We start from the raw sequence: 15,827 nt of genomic DNA, 5'->3' as shown, positions 1-15,827 counted from the left end.
CTGGCACCCTCGGGGGACGTCGGGCCCGAGGGTGATGTGTGCGCCCACCTCTTGGTCTCCCCCAGGGGGGTCGGACCACTCCTGCCTCGCCCCCGAGGGCCGAGGCGCCCCGACCCCTCGCGGGTTCTACTCCGCGTGTATGGGTTAGGTGAACACAGCGGGGCTCACCTAACCGCATTTATTGCGGCTCGGCTAAACGTGTCACGCCGCACGAAATGCAGTGCAGTGCACTGGTTTATCCGGTCTGTGACCAGTCACAGACCGGTCAGATCGCGGGTTAGGTGGCGACAGGCGGTCTGACGCACGCTTCGCCCCATCCCGTCAAGACGAGAGCTTCTAGGCACTCGTCCCCAGCTGGAGCTAGCGTGTTACCTCCCAGAGATGGCACGTTAGCCCCGGTCGGATATATGCCAGGCTTCATCCTAACCATTACAAGCAATATGTTGTGTGAAGAAGGGCAAACATGCATGTTGCTAAGCTGACGCATGGTGGACAAGAATGACCGACTTGTGACCGGTCTGACACTGATCATGTCGTCAGCAGACAGCCACGTTCCCACGACGCGCCTGCCTTCGGCAGAAGTGGAGGTAGGTATGGGCCGTCCCGTCAGAAGGTCATTCGGAGGGCAACCATGCAAATCTCCGTCCATTTATGAAGAGAAGAAAAGTCCAGTTGGGAGAGAGGGGGGTGCATGTGGTATCCCCTTGAAATATAAAAGGAGGACCTTGCCCATTTAGAAAAGGGGGGATTTGGGGGGGGGCCAGATTCGGAACCCAGAACAAGGGAGAGGCTGGCTCACACTTTGTAGCTCCTTCATACACAGATCCACCAAAACACAGGAGTAGGGTATTACGCTTCTAAGCGGCCCGAACCTGTATACATCGCCTGTGTCTCATGCTCTTTCGATAGGTCGCGATCTTTCCACATACAGAGAGAGCTTGGGATTTCACCCTGAGCCCCCGGCCGAACCGGCAAAGGGGGGCCTGCGCGGTCTCCCGGTGAGGAGCCCCACGCTCTGTCAGATGTGATATATCCTAATATTATGAATTTAGATAGGGAGTATGTCCAAATTCATCCTTAGGAAAGTACTCTGTATCTCTTTCAACCAAAAATTGCTCTACTTAGGAACTGAGGGTGTACTCCCGGCTTTTGTTCACCACTTCTGCTTAGAGCAAGTTTAATAGTATAGCCAAGCAAGTTTAATAGTAGTATAGCCAACTAATAGCTCCAAATCATTTATAGCCAATTTATATAATAGTTACCTACAAATATATAATATACTATTAATATCTGATCCTACATGTTATATATAAATTGTGTCTTCGAGTCCATATTGTAGCTGGCTATAAATCTATAGCCAATTGCTCATCTCTCTTCTTTATTTTCTTTTTTATTTATAATTTGTTATTGTACCTGCTCTTACATATAGCACGTGAAACACGTACAAGAGTACACCCCCTGCTTTCACTCAGTAGTACTAGGTATTACTACTATAGTACGCCTGTTTTCAGTTATTTTTACTACTAGTACTATCTTTCTTTGGAATCTGACTAGCTAGCTGGTCATACATTCTACTACTACAGTACGTACACACAAACATTTGGTCAATATTGGAGTAACAGTTACTGCAGCTCCACCATGATTGGTCTTGGATGGGCCCAGCATCAGACATTAATTAATCACTCTGTTCTTTTTACCCATCAGGGAGTAAAATATGTTCAGGAATCCTAAGGTTTTTCACACTCTGTAACAGCAACTCTCTCATCAGGAGTAAAATATTAACTTGAATGTTTTGTTCTTTAAAATGTTCAAGGTCCAAATGACACTCTACCCTGCCTATAGCCTCTTTTGACCCGAGCGAGTATAATGGACTGGTTTGGTTTGAGGCCTAAATTAGACTTACCAATATTTGACAATTTCAATAGTATTTACTGTCTATTTGGTTTGAAGCCAAATTTTAGCATGTCTAAGAAAATAGACCATTTCAATAGTAAACTTAGGCTATTTTGACTTCAATCCAAATACAACTTTACCTTACCAAAATTAGACAAAATTTGGTAAGGCCTATTTAGGCCACAAACCAAATCAACTCAATATGACGATGCAAGTATGTTCTACATATTACCACACTATATTTGTGTTTACTTGAAGGAAAGAGAAAAGTTGGTTAAAGATTTGTAGTCAACTACAACACAAGCTCCAATAACCTATGTGAGATAGGATATGCATTAATGGTATAGTATATATCTATAAGTAAGTATGGTATAAGGGCACCCACAATGGTTATCTATAAGCTCTCTACAAGAGATCCATGTCAGCATATTTTCCTACTTGAAAGAGATTAAATGAAGAGAGAGAGCAAAGCTATCTACTAACATGGAGATAGTCTATAGAGAAAAACGAGACAATGGATTAGAGAGCTATAGATACCCATGTAGACATACCATTGAAGTGGTTTACTATTAATCTAGTCTATTGTTGAGGTGTACATGTTTTATAGATAGCACCTTACTTTACCATTGCGGGTGCTCTAAGTGAGCTATCAAGTTAGTTATAGATAATATGTTAATTTTTGAAACTAGTAGTTGATTATATTATTAAACTTGATCTTAGTTCTGTTCGACAACACCTTTTCCCAACTTCTACTTCATCTTTTTCCGTGCACACGTTTCACAAGCTGCTAAATGATGTGTTTTTTTAAAAAGTTCATATAGGAAAGTTGCTTTAAAAATTCATATTAATTCAGTTTTCTAGTTTATTTTAGCTAATATGTAATTAATCAACGTTATTTGTCGTTCCGTTTTGCATGCAAACAATTGGAGTTCTCAACCTCCACTTTCAAAGGCAGCCTTAGGTTCCGTTTGGTAGAGGTTTAACTTCTAAATTTAACTCTAGGAGTTAGGTTTGGAGTGGAATTTTGTGGAGCAGTCTAAACCAAACTGAACCTCTCTAGTTTATTTTATGAGAACGCTTTACCTAGCTCTGCTCCTATTTTAGATGGAGTTGAAACTATCTTACTGGGCTCTAGGGGAGGTGCAGTTAGACCCGTGCCAAACAGGCCCTTAGCCTATTAGCTGCATCAAACACTTTTGATTTTAATAATTTTAGCGTAATTTATTTTTAACATCGGCTTATAAATCACTAAGATATATAACACATACACAAGTTTTAACGCATGTACATTTTTATTGTTAATAAGCGTTATAACTAATAATCAACCATAAACGAGATGAAGGGACTGATTTTCATTGTTCAGAGACAAACCAACTAATAGCATATAGCTACATTTACCTAATTTCTATGATTAATAATGAACTATATACAATTAAGTTTATACTTCCTCCATTTTACAATGTAAGACTTTCTAGCATTGCCTATATTCATTTAGATATTAATAAATCTAGAGATATGTATGTGTTTAGATTCATTAACATCTATATGTATGTGGACAATGCTAGAAAGTCTTACCATCCATCTAGTTAAGCAAAATCAACTAAAATTCACTTATCCTATATTATTGTGTATATGGTGTGTGACAATGGGTACCCGTAAAGTGAAGTGAGATGCGTCCATATCCCTATAGTCTTGTAGCTAGGGCATATGACAAAGCTCGCTTTCTGATGATGATGTGCTAATATTCTTTCATCCAAGGAAACTCGCTAGCTAGGGTTTGTTGGGCAGCAACTTCGGCCATGTTTTCTTGATCATTTGCGTGTTGTTGAAGATGGACGGCATGGATCCCTTCCTAAAAGGCATATATAGCCATATCAATCAAGAGATGGAATCCATTCACACAAGAAAAAGGGCATAGCAATCTTCTCACTTTTCAAGTAACAACACAACTTGAAAGGCATCTTTCTTCTTAGACTTGTCTCTATTTCTCTCTGTTGATATTTCATTATAAATAAAGGAAATTAGGCATGTTTGTTAACACTATGTGGTGTCATATCTCAAATAACAAAACCATAATAACACAAGTTCACTTTTCATGTAACAACAGAACTTAAAAGGCATCTTTCTTAGAGCTCTCTCAATTTTTCTTTTTCTTTTAAAAAATATTGATATTTGCTATTTCATTATAAATAAAATTAGGCATGTTGTTAACATATGTGGTGTCGTATCCCAACTAACAAAACCATAATAACACTGGTTCACCAAAATGAATTATTGCACTAACAGGTAGATTGATGCCACTGTGCATCTGCACTGCCACAATTATCAAAACAAAGCACCACAAAAAGGCTAGCTACACATCTATGGTTCTATAATGCAAGGCACTCATGAAATTCACCCCCCATATCTTAAGGTTTTATGCCATTTGCACAAAAGCCACTTTCCTCTTGCATTTTCAGCAAAGAGCACACTTTGCATTGCTACTAAAAAAAAATTTCCTTTTCTCCCATGCATCATCACATGAGGCCATGTCACTTTGCCACACAAGATGAAAAGAAGGGGGTGGGAAAAAAAAGGTAAGATGACAATGATCCAATTGCACCCCACATCATCACATGGGCTGCTCCCACTAACCTTAGCTTGGGTAGATTTGTCCACTCATGTCATCGAGCCCAAAAAAAGTGACCCCTTCTGATCTTCCTACCATCATCTTTCTTGTGTGTTGTTCAGAGAGCAATGGTAGCTCCTGCAAGGCTGCAACACAAACTTGGAATGAATTGAAAATGGAAGAAACCTAGGGCACCATGGTCCTACTTCATGGGGATGACAGGAATGCACAGTGAAGATTCTCACATGATGATGCATGCATATAGTGTTACAGAAAATTGTAAATGTATGCAGTGATCAGTGACTGCTCCAATACCTTGAAATTTATTGGCAGGTGAGTTATATATTATTGTTTTGGTTGAATGGTTCAGACACTCAAAATACTCAAATGCATCTGCTGCTTGCTAGTGCTATACTGCCACTGTGATATGCCAATCATTCTCCAATAACCTTTTAAGACATCAATACTCACATCATGGATTGATCAATAACCACACAACTTATAAAAGGGTCATCTTTGCTCCCTAACCACCAAGGGGAATATTGCAAAAAACTAATTAAGCACCATGATCTGAATAGTTAGTGTGATCAAGTTGCCAAATCACTTGTGTCCACAAAATGATAAGAGGCATGCCCTACCACAAGTGGGTGGACGGTAGGAGATGTGCAAGGACCAGCTTATTATCACCAGATCAGCTTCATCCTTTCAATATTCTTAGCACGGAGCACTCGCAAAGATCACTCAAAACGTACGTGGATAGAACGTACCATGTTAGGGGTTGTTTGGTTCACCATCACCACTCCAGCTATCCATCCACACTAATAGTGGCAGCATCCTATGCATCTATATCCTCAATGTCATTTTGAAAAATGCAATATTTGCACTGAAATCATCTTCAGTTAAACTAACAGTCAAATCCAGTTAAACCAAAATGTTGAATGTTGGCTATAATAACAACACCAGAGCTGAAAAAAGGCCATGCAAGTCACTATATATGTGAGATTCATGGCAGTTGTCCTTAGAAGAAGAGGCCAAATGCCAAGGGTCTAGTACTCTAGCCTAGGAGACATACACAATAATGGAGCAATGTCTGGACTCCAAAAAGGCTGCTGGCACTGTGTATGATACATGGTGAACAGAGGTAGAGGGGACCTCAGTACCCTCACACTGTCACAGCTTATGAGGCTGCAAGCTGATCCTGCCATGTACCAACTAGGTAGGCTGCTCACCTTTGGGACATAGGTCCCATGGAGGTTGGAGGATGACCCTCCTTGCTCTCTAATCCATCTTAAGCAGGCAATGCAAATTATGAAATGCAGGATGTTGAAAGCTACATTTCATCCACACAATGCCAACTGGTTTTTTTAGATGGATATGAAAAAGTTGAGCCTTTTTGCCAATCATGTTGATCAACTAATTAGGCTCTCAAAAAAAGATTACAGCCTGCAAGATGGGCTGTGTATAATTGTGAAGGGATTAACTTTGTTTCATGAGGGATCTCATCTGATTGATGGCAACCTGCTAGTAATATGGTAGTTTTATGCCTGTGACATCCTCTGATGAAGTGGTGAGTATTCTACCAAATATTCACCAGGATACCAGCAAAATATGTGTTAGGTAGCCAGATAGTCACATGCATTGCTTTCCATTTATCTAAGAAAAAAGTCACATGCATGCTAGGAGGGATCCAAAACCCAATGACAGTCCAGTTGTTTGCTTGTAAACTCTGCAGATGAATACAAATTTACCTTTTATGTGGTTTGGTGTGTCCAGTCTTTCTGGCGAGTATGGCCAACACAAGGATTTGGATAAATGGTGCACACACATATTCTAGCAAACAGTTGAAAGTTTCTAAGGTTCTAGTTCCACTTCCACCAAGCATTGATCTAGGCATTCACTTCTCTCACTGAGACAAGCTGTGAGAGAAACAAAAAACAATTACATGAACTTCACAGGAAAAATAGTTCACCTGTCAGGGTATATTTATATTTGAAAAAGAAAAAGCAAAAAAATAAAAAACTCGTTTTGGACGGATGGCGAAAGCAGTGGCGTGATGGGAGAAAGCTGAAAGCGTGGACCATCATAAGTTTGCAGCTGAGAGTGAAATGTCAGGCTGATAGATCCATAACCTTGTACACTGGGAGACAGAGACGCGGTGGCACTGGTATATGGAGTGTGTTTGCATGGACACAGGTGCCGGGAGACCAAATCATTTGAACATTGAAACTACAAGACATGCAACGTCTCCGATTCAATTCTGCCGAAATCCACCATCATTTTCACAGGTAAATACATGAATCTTCTGCACTCTACTATACCACACTACATGACCATTGGTAGATTGACAGATTTGAGTTTGCCTCATGCCCTCTCACCCTCTAAAATTTTTTTAACAGTGAAGATCCAGGGCTGTTCATCCCAGCACCTAGGCCATGGGCTGTTGGTCGACTGTTGCCAAGGTGGCCAGCTTGGCCATCAGTAGAGCAATCAGTGAGCAACAGTAGCAGCTAGCAGGTAAGAGCAGTGGATCAGTGCCTATGGAGCTTACTGTTTGGTACCAAGAGAGTTAGAACCAAATTTAAATTGGCAGAAATCCGAACATAAGAAACTCTGCTTTAATCATTCTCTGTGAGAAGGAGTTATCGCGCGGGCATGGTCTATCCAGAAAATGAGGTTACACGGTTATACCTCGGTTCAGATTTGACCCCATCCATACAAAGGGTAGAATTTGAGTGGAAAGAATGATTGGTTGAAACAGTATGGCACACGTAGAGTAAAGTTAGATGTATCATTACGGGAAATTGCATATATTTTGAACTGGCTAATGCTACATCACTACACATATTGCAACGAATTGCAGTGCCCCAGTGCTACAATTTACCCCTAGGTTCACTGGGATCACTAAGGGAAAATGTAGATGCTACGACACCTGCCACCCCAGTAGACATCAACTTTACTACTTACTAAAACCAAAAACTGAAAGAATGCTACTTGTACTCTATAGAACATACAGAAGCTTAGGAGCCAAGTGAGGGAGCACCAGCCGCAAATAAAAGATTCCTCCGAGAAAACTGCAACAAGATGAAAGCAGTTATGTTTACAATGCATAAGGTAACAACCATAACTTAAGGCAACATAATGGACTAAAGGAGGGAAAAAAATTCTCACCTGCAGAGTGTAAACAGGGGTTGATTTTGTAGGGAGGGCTTTCAGCATCCTCAGTCGGTTAGCTGAACCACCTTTGCTGTACAAGGACATTTTACAACAAGAGTAAGGCAATGATTTGGTACAAGCATCTTTATAAACACTTCGATCAACTCACGTATCATCCATCTTAAGAGTCTTAGTGCTGGAGGCGACATCCCATAGTTTTACAGTGCAGTCGGCTGATCCAGATGCAAGTAATGCCCCTTCACAGCTAAAATAATGGCAGAATGTATTAACTAAGATCAACCATACTTTTCCTTAAACTACAACAGAACGCAGATTATAGACATCACAAAACAGCAAACATGACTCCCTCTGAAAGAAATAACAGCGAGCATTTATATACACAAATCATGCGCACCATACATGGAAAGCATTGTGCGAGTAAAGAAGTCCTTAAATCGCAAGCTTAAATAAAGCAAAGCATAACAACAAATGATCATTTACAGGATAGTCTAAACAAAACATTCCATATGTAATCACTTGTAACCAACAACATGCACGTTTCTATTGTTCTCCCCAAAAGAAGGTGTGTTGCTGCTAACAGCAAGGTTTTGACATGCCAACGCAATGATAATACTTTGAAGTCTGTATTAATCTCATTGATTTATTCAAGAAATTCAAAGCAGATTATCAAAGAAAAAAGACAAACTGTTGGCCGTAAATTTCACCAGTTAACAGCTGGTAACTGGCCTTGAAACTGGAAACATCTATGTGGATGTTTTTGCTACCATTAGAACTCCTCAGGTTCACCCCTCTAATAACACTTTTTTCAAATTTAAGTTCTATACAAAAATACTCCAATTTGCTTCCACTGATACAGTGTAAATCCCAAAGCCCAACTCTAAAACTGAAAAGGCAAAAACCAGACGCAGCCAGATCTGGTTTCTGATGCCCTTGTGAGTGATATCATTTAAACACATCTAGATGAGGATGGAAGAAACGATGAGCTGATTTCTTGTATATAGATAGATCATGCTTACTCAATTCAAATAAACCAATTGATTTTCCAAAACTCAGTCCTGCTACATATGCACTAGCCAGTTTGCCAAGCCATGCTATAAGCCTATAACTAGCGTAGTGCCGTAGTTCCATAATACTACTCTATTGGCATATTAAAGAAATCGGCTAGATAGATATTATATTTTTACCAGCCGACCAGCATCAAATGATGATTACCTGTAAGCAAGCGACCACACACAAGAGTTATGTCCCACTAGCGGTGAAACACAACGACCAGAAGATATATCCCACATCATGATTGTTCCATCTTCATCTCCAGAGGCCATGTATCGCCCATCAGGAGACATTGCCAATGATAAAACCATACTCCTATGGCCAATAAACATCCTTATACATTCACCTGTTTGAACATCCCATAGTCTTACTGTTTTGTCACTAGAGCCAGTGGCAATGTAGTTGCAGTTGACATGCCATTGCACACACTGTCAGGCAAAAGTATTTTTTTTAAAAAAATGCAGACATCAATATAGGAAATTAGAGAATAAGCATGTATGGAAATATTCCAACATTAAGTGATCCCATATAAGAAAATGACCAAAACCATGAGTACACTTACATCAACATCAGATAAATGCCCAGCCATTATTCTCAAAGGCTGGATTTTATCCATGGACCAGATTCTAGCAGTCCTGTCATGCGAAGCACTAGCAAAGTAATGTCCAACTGGACTAAACTGCCAAAAGAAAACAGAACAGTGTCAACAACTATCATAGCACAAGGACTACAATAACAGAATCAGATAACTTGCATCCAAAAGAATTTGACAGTGAGCTTTTCACAGGACATATAAGTACCTAGTACTCCATCATGGAGAGTACTAACGATGAAATACTAGTTAGGAATAGTTCATAAGGAGCACACAGAAACCCATGCTTCCTTTTTTCTTTTTGGCATTGAAAACAGCTTTGTATCCACACTAATAATATACTAAAAGAACTGGTAATCACATACTTGGACATCCCAAACAGGGTAGTTGTGTCCTTTGTAGCAAACAAGATTAGCATTCAACTTGGTGTTCCATAAGCGAACTGTAGCAAGTCAAAAAAATATAGATAAATTGTGAATTCTAATTAATAAAGTAACAAGGAAGAGAATGATACAAAACAAGCACAATGAGAAGGCTTTACTTGTTGAGTCTGCAGATGATGACAAGAGGAAGTCCCCAATTGGGCTAAACATGGCAGAATAAACTGGTCCAGAATGACCTTGGAATAATGTACAGGATTTACGCGCTTCATCTGATGTCGATACCCGCTCAATCTGGGAGGGTCCATTCTCGCCTTGTGAACAAGCTGAAAATTATAGTTTCTTCAATCAGTAAATACCATCATTGCATAATTGACTTTGATGCTAGGAGGATTAATGTTCTAAGACTATCATAAGGTTCTGAACAGGTTCCAGAGTCAAATACTGTAATGACACAAGTGCATCAGTACATCCAGCAAGTATGACTGAAAAACATCATACTTCTTAGGACTTGTAACTGGAACTTCGAATGATACAAATGAATGTACCATTATAGTATTTTTAAGAAGGCAATAGCCAATTAGTCACATAAACCAGACGCAAATTTATATAAGTGTTTCAGCATAACACAAAGCAGAACAAATAATCAAAAATAAGGAGTGAAGAACAACTAACATGCTTTGGAAGGCTGGCCAATCTTTGACATATCCCAAACCTAGTGAACACCAAGGAGATTTTACACTTTTTACTATTACGAATTAATACAGAAATCACATAATAAGAAGATGCCACCTAAAAGGACTAGCCTTCACTGATGAATCAGCGAATCCACCAACGACCAATGAACCATCATGCGAAATCGATGAGCAATTTAACCTGAGTTCCACATATAATGATTAAACTGAAGGAGGAAAAATTGAAAATAAAAATTGTCAGGCATTGATCCATAGTTAAGTTTACCCATTATGTGTATTAAGGAATGTATAGAAGCTAACAGATGGCAATGACAAGCTATTCAATTGTGCACGGTTTCGCAAGTCCTCAAGAATTGACTGCTCAACTTCAACAGACCTGAAAAAAAATAATCAGTAAACGTCTATCAGATTCTTACAGATAAAGGTAAGGCTGATGAGTCAACAAAGATGTCCAACAAATAAAAGTAAACATGTGTACAAAGAAATTATTACAACTTAATATAAGAAAAAAACATCACTATAGAAAATCTTATCAGTGGGCTTAGGCTCTGTTTGCAAGAGCTGGTTCCCAACACCCTACTCTCGTTTTCCACACGCACGCTTTTCAAACTGTTAAACGGTGGTTTTTTTAGAAAAAGTTTCTATACGAAAGTTGCTTAAAAAAATCATATTGATCCATTTTTGAAAAAAAAATAGCAAATACTTAATTAATCACGTGCTAATGGACCGCTCCGTTTTCTGTGCGTACTGTTTGGGTTGGGAACCTGTTTTTGCGAACAGAGCCTTAATGGCCATGTCGTGATGATAGTTTGGAAGGCAAAGGAAATATAATCTTTGGTTTTGTTAATGTCTTACAAAAGTGCTTTTGAACAGCTCAAATATTCTACGGTTAAACAACATCTAAGCAATAACATATTGGCAGGTGGACATGGGATAACCAAATCATTTGAACAGTGTGGATGAGGAAGCAATATGTTGGTGCATAGAATATGCAGGCCCCTTTGAATTGGAGAAAAAACAAAGGAATTGAAATCCTATAGGGAAGATCATTGTTCATGCCTTTGATTTGTAGGAATGAGGAAAGGAAAATCACAGGAGATTTTCCTGTTCCTACAAATCTAGAGGAAAACATAGGAAATTTAACATCCATTCCAAGCTCATGTTTTTGTTATCTCGCGTTGGATCAAGGCAAATCTAGTAGCTCATGGCCACTTGTCTATTCAATTAGTGAGGGTAAGATGTGTATAAGTAGATAAGAAACCCAATTTACTCTTATAATCCAAGCCCATTGCTATGTTTTTCCTACGGTCCAATCAACCTACAAAATTCCTTTGTTTTCCATATTCCTAAGTTTTTTAATCCTGCGTTTCAAAAGGGGCAGTCTGCAGGAAAAATGAAACAATGGCCACATGAATTTAAAAAACATGTGGTTGCCTTCTTCCCAACCACGGACCAGGAAATGGATGCAGAGGAAGTTATAATTTTATCATAACCTAAAATCCTGAATCATTTCAGGAGAACTTTTTAACCTTAGGTCACAAACCAGACAATATTCAAAATTAGATGACCAAATTGGACTTCTCAAAAGAAAATTTGAAGTGATTAAAGATGTATTGTACGACGTACGTCATTGGAAGCGTTAGCTCTGGTTTAACTCGTGGTGCTATAGAAACCATGCTAGTTTCAGATTTCATGTTTTTCCCTGTGGTTCCTACAAACTTGTCCTTTTTGATCTTTTTATGTGAGCCACCCTGCTTTCCACCTTCTGAGGATCTTTTCTGTAGCAAAAATAAGAAAAGAGTGAAATGAGAAGGCTAAGAAACATCAATGGTGAGTGAGGAACATAGTTCCCCCTATGCAGCTGCCTAGCCTTCCCAGGTGCTAGGTTCTAACCAGTCTGCCTGCTAGCATTTACGGGAGCACTGAACAAAGGAGAATGCAGAATTACATAGTGGAACAAATCAATGAAACATTGATATCATATACAGCTGACAGCCAGTGCACATCAGAAAGTACTGTTTTTATAATAAAGCAACCATAAAAATCACAAGTTGCTAACAGAATCGCACGCACTAAAAAAAAGGAAAGCTTGTGTTTCAATGACCGAGGGCATAGGAAGCAAAATGAAAAAAAAGACTGGCATACTACAAAACAGTTTCTTGCCTTGTTGTCTTCTGTGTCTGCATCCTTGCTTTCTATTTCAGTTTTATCAGAATCTGAAATTGCCTTCTCCATACGTTCTTCAAGTGAATCTTCAAGTATCTGCATTACAGAATTTAAATCACAAAAATAAAATGTCTGAGCATAGTGAACAAATAATAAAAACGGCTAGAATCCCATTAAATATTAACTGATCGATCTATATAATTTCAATTCGTTTAGGCTGTATCCTTAACTATTGATAAAATAAATGATGAGAATTGGGAAACCACCAGACTGGTACAGAACATACCCCCCAATGCACCTCCTTCTGATTTATCTGTTTTGTCAAGTCCTTGCTAGTTCCAATCAGAACAACAGCATCCGAGTCATCAATGATTAATGGAGACTGCCCAGGGGATACTATCAATATTGTAAAGGAAAGTTGGAACAGAAGATTCAGATAACTCACAAGGAGCAAATGCAGGATGAACATTTAGGTCACTAATCATGAGTCATAACAGATTGGGGAAACTTACCTTGAAAATCTATGCGTTCATTGATTATTCCAAGCACCACAAGAGCTTGTGTTTTGTGGAGATACTGGAGAAGCAATTCATATGAATACTGCAATAAAAAAAGACAGAAACTTTAATTGGGACAGCTGATTATATTTCCAGAAAAGCAATTTTGCAGCAATCAAGAAATTACAGTGGCTATCATGAAATGCTGCCCCAAAAAATAGTACATGGTACAGGGTTGAAATGAAAGGGGATTTGGAAATGGTATACAACCTCACATAGCTTAATTCTGAATTTATTCTGCCTTAAAGATCGAGCCACTTCCATTTGCTGAAATTACAATATTTAGAAGGATAAGCCATAATTTGTAAACTTTGAGGAGATAGAATCAAATAAACAAAAAATAAGTCTTCATTCAAAATAGGGTAGTGCAATGTGGAAAAGCTGAGTCACTAACTTCCAAATGTAAAGGAGAAAGGATGCTTTCCAGCTTCTTGAGATCCCTCGAGTGTTCATGGTCTTCACGAAATGTGTGGAAAAATGAGCAAGCTGCAGTGCTCAAAGTTAGTGTATCAAAGAAAGAACTGCCCCGAATAAACTGATAGAAAGCAAAAAAAAAAAAAAACTGACAGAAGATTCATTATCATATCCACCTACTAGCATTACCTTCCTGTGTATGTCCCTCTGCCACTAAATCCATGAAGCAGTGGAAAAATAGTGGATAAAGAATGCGGAGTAATTCATGCTACAATAGAAATAAAAATTTAGAAAGAGATTATATAGCTTAATTTAGGAACATTAAAATACATATAAAAAAATTATACAAAATAAAGGTGCAATGGTAATTATGTACATTACAAATCGCAGGAAGCAAAACATACTTTCTGCCTGTGTAGGAAGTACAGATGTTTATAGGAATACTATTTTGCTCTCCAGAAGGTGGGCAGCACTGGATGGATGGAAGAGAATACACGAAAGAAGACTCTTCAAGTAAATGCTCCATCTGAAGCAACAAACTGTGACTCTAGAAGCTTGCTATACAAAACAGACTTGAACATTTTTAACAAGAGAAACAAGTGATCAGCTCTATGTGAATAACACAGAAAACACTCTTAAAAGATGGTATAGGCTGTAACACAGTAACAAATGAACAGATTGGATATAACAGTTCCATGCCTCAAAGCAGCTAAAACACATATGGTTGTAAAATACAAAAAAAAGGGGCAGGTTATGAAAGTGAATTACAATCTGCGCATGTAACACACCTTGTAGTGATCAAGATAACTGTATGCCCATGTTCTTAGTTTACTATAGCCATCATAGTACCTCGCTGGATCGTTTTCTGACCTGTCATTGCAGGCAATGACACAATCAAAATGATGTAGAGGGTAAAGATAATAAGAACAACACAATGAGCTAGGAATTAGATGCGGAACTACCCCTGCTGCAGTGAGAAGAAGTGCTACAGTAGAATCCATGCGGTAATTAAGAATATGTGGTTGAACACAATATATGAAAATCATGACAGAATTCCTCGTAGAAATGTGGTTCCGCACTCATCCTCGCCGTAGAAATTGTCGGTTGAGAGTTAAGCGCTCAAATTGATCCTACCAAATTGCTTCCTCCACAAAACCATCCCCAAACACCCAAGCAAAGCTAGTAATACTACTACAAAAATGGAACAAATTACTCCTGCGTGGGGGAAACCACACGACCAAATTGAGGTCCCTTAGTACTAGTTGAGTGTGAAAACAACATCTCGAACAAAAAAAAATCAATTTATAACAATAATAATTGCACTACGACACTACAAATTCCACCACTAGGTTTCCGAAACTCCGGCGGCTGAGCCGAGCGCGAGAGGCCGCAAGAGCAGAATCCGGGAGGGGAGGGGGAGGTCGTTACCTGGAGAGCGCGGCGTCGGAGAGGGAGTGGGAGGAGGAGGAGGCGGTGGTGGTGGTGGTGGTGGTGGCGGAGAGGCGGGTGCGGTCCTCGAGCAGCGCGAGCCCCGCCACGCGGAAGCCCTTCCGCTGCAGGTACTGGTGCACCTTCTTCTCCATCTCCTCGTCCTCCATTGCCGCCGGGGCGGAGAAGGTTCGGGGAGCTAGGGTTTTGAGAAGAGCTCGGATCCGTGGCGGGGCGGGGAAACGTCAGAGGAAGAAGAAGAAGAAGAAGAAGAAAGCAAAGCAACAGCAGCACGAGGAGGAGCAGAGGCAAAGGGAGGAAGAACGCAGCACAGCGTCATGTGTGCTTCAGGCAGAGGCCCAGCCCAATCCGTTATATGGCCTTGGCCCAGGAGTACGCAATTGCTCCTAGAAAGGAATAAGTTCACTTCACGTCCCTCATCCTACGGTCGAGTTACAATCACATCCCTCATCCGCAAAACCGTATACAACACATTCCTTATCTTATAAAACCGGCGTAAACAACGTCTTAAGGCAGTATTCAGCCCGGTTTTAGTTAACGTGGTGCTTACGTGGCACTCTAATAAAAATAAAATAAAAATCATGTTCATGCCAATTATTTTTCTCTCTTCTCTACCCTTCTCCTACATTTACTGGTCTCTGGTTCATCGATGCCGATGGGAAGGTGGAAACGTTGTGGTGTGGAGAAAGGAGACAGCGATAGTAGAGAAGCAGCAGCAGGAAAGCTTAGCGGAGAAAGGGGGTGGAGTCGCCGCCAAGGAGTCATCGGGTCGAGCGACGCCATCGCCGCCACTTCCTGTCATCTAGGCAAGTCCATGACGCGCGTGCAAAGGAAGGCGGCCTCATCGGT

The 15,827-nt window shown here is 39.9% G+C and overlaps 1 protein-coding gene across 8 annotated transcripts; it reads right to left on the bottom strand.

The window, feature by feature from the left end:
* Positions 1-3,226: 3,226 nt before the first annotated feature.
* Positions 3,227-15,249, bottom strand: LOC4342682 (transcription initiation factor TFIID subunit 5). Of its 8 annotated transcripts, XR_010742505.1 has the most exons (23): positions 14,958-15,249; positions 14,318-14,399; positions 13,906-14,055; positions 13,719-13,797; positions 13,510-13,601; positions 13,326-13,382; positions 13,071-13,158; positions 12,845-12,954; positions 12,556-12,654; positions 12,019-12,170; positions 10,658-10,768; positions 10,504-10,573; positions 10,373-10,412; positions 9,859-10,023; positions 9,683-9,759; positions 9,288-9,404; positions 8,888-9,153; positions 7,824-7,919; positions 7,670-7,745; positions 7,513-7,572; positions 4,528-4,647; positions 3,824-3,884; positions 3,227-3,745 (listed from the first exon to the last, which is right to left on the bottom strand). XR_010742505.1 is itself a non-coding variant. In XM_066312299.1 (21 exons), exons 4-20 carry the CDS (start codon positions 13,750-13,752, stop codon positions 7,519-7,521), a joined length of 1,704 nt encoding a protein of 567 aa, XP_066168396.1. In that variant the 5' UTR covers positions 13,753-13,797; positions 13,934-14,055; positions 14,318-14,399; positions 14,958-15,249; the 3' UTR covers positions 4,111-4,647; positions 7,513-7,518. The 8 variants fall into 8 exon arrangements, 6 of the variants coding, with proteins under 6 accessions (XP_066168396.1, XP_025882762.1, XP_025882759.1 ...); XR_003243434.2 differs by lacking the exon at positions 3,824-3,884; XM_066312299.1 differs by lacking the exons at positions 3,227-3,745; positions 3,824-3,884 and having other exon boundaries at positions 4,111-4,647; positions 13,934-14,055.
* Between the last annotated feature and the right edge of the window lie 578 nt (positions 15,250-15,827).

The sequence above is a fragment of the Oryza sativa genome, chromosome 7, assembly GCF_034140825.1.
Source record: "Oryza sativa Japonica Group chromosome 7, ASM3414082v1".
In the NCBI taxonomy this organism is placed as follows: domain Eukaryota; kingdom Viridiplantae; phylum Streptophyta; class Magnoliopsida; order Poales; family Poaceae; genus Oryza; species Oryza sativa.
This window is presented reverse-complemented; position numbering and strand designations above follow the sequence as displayed.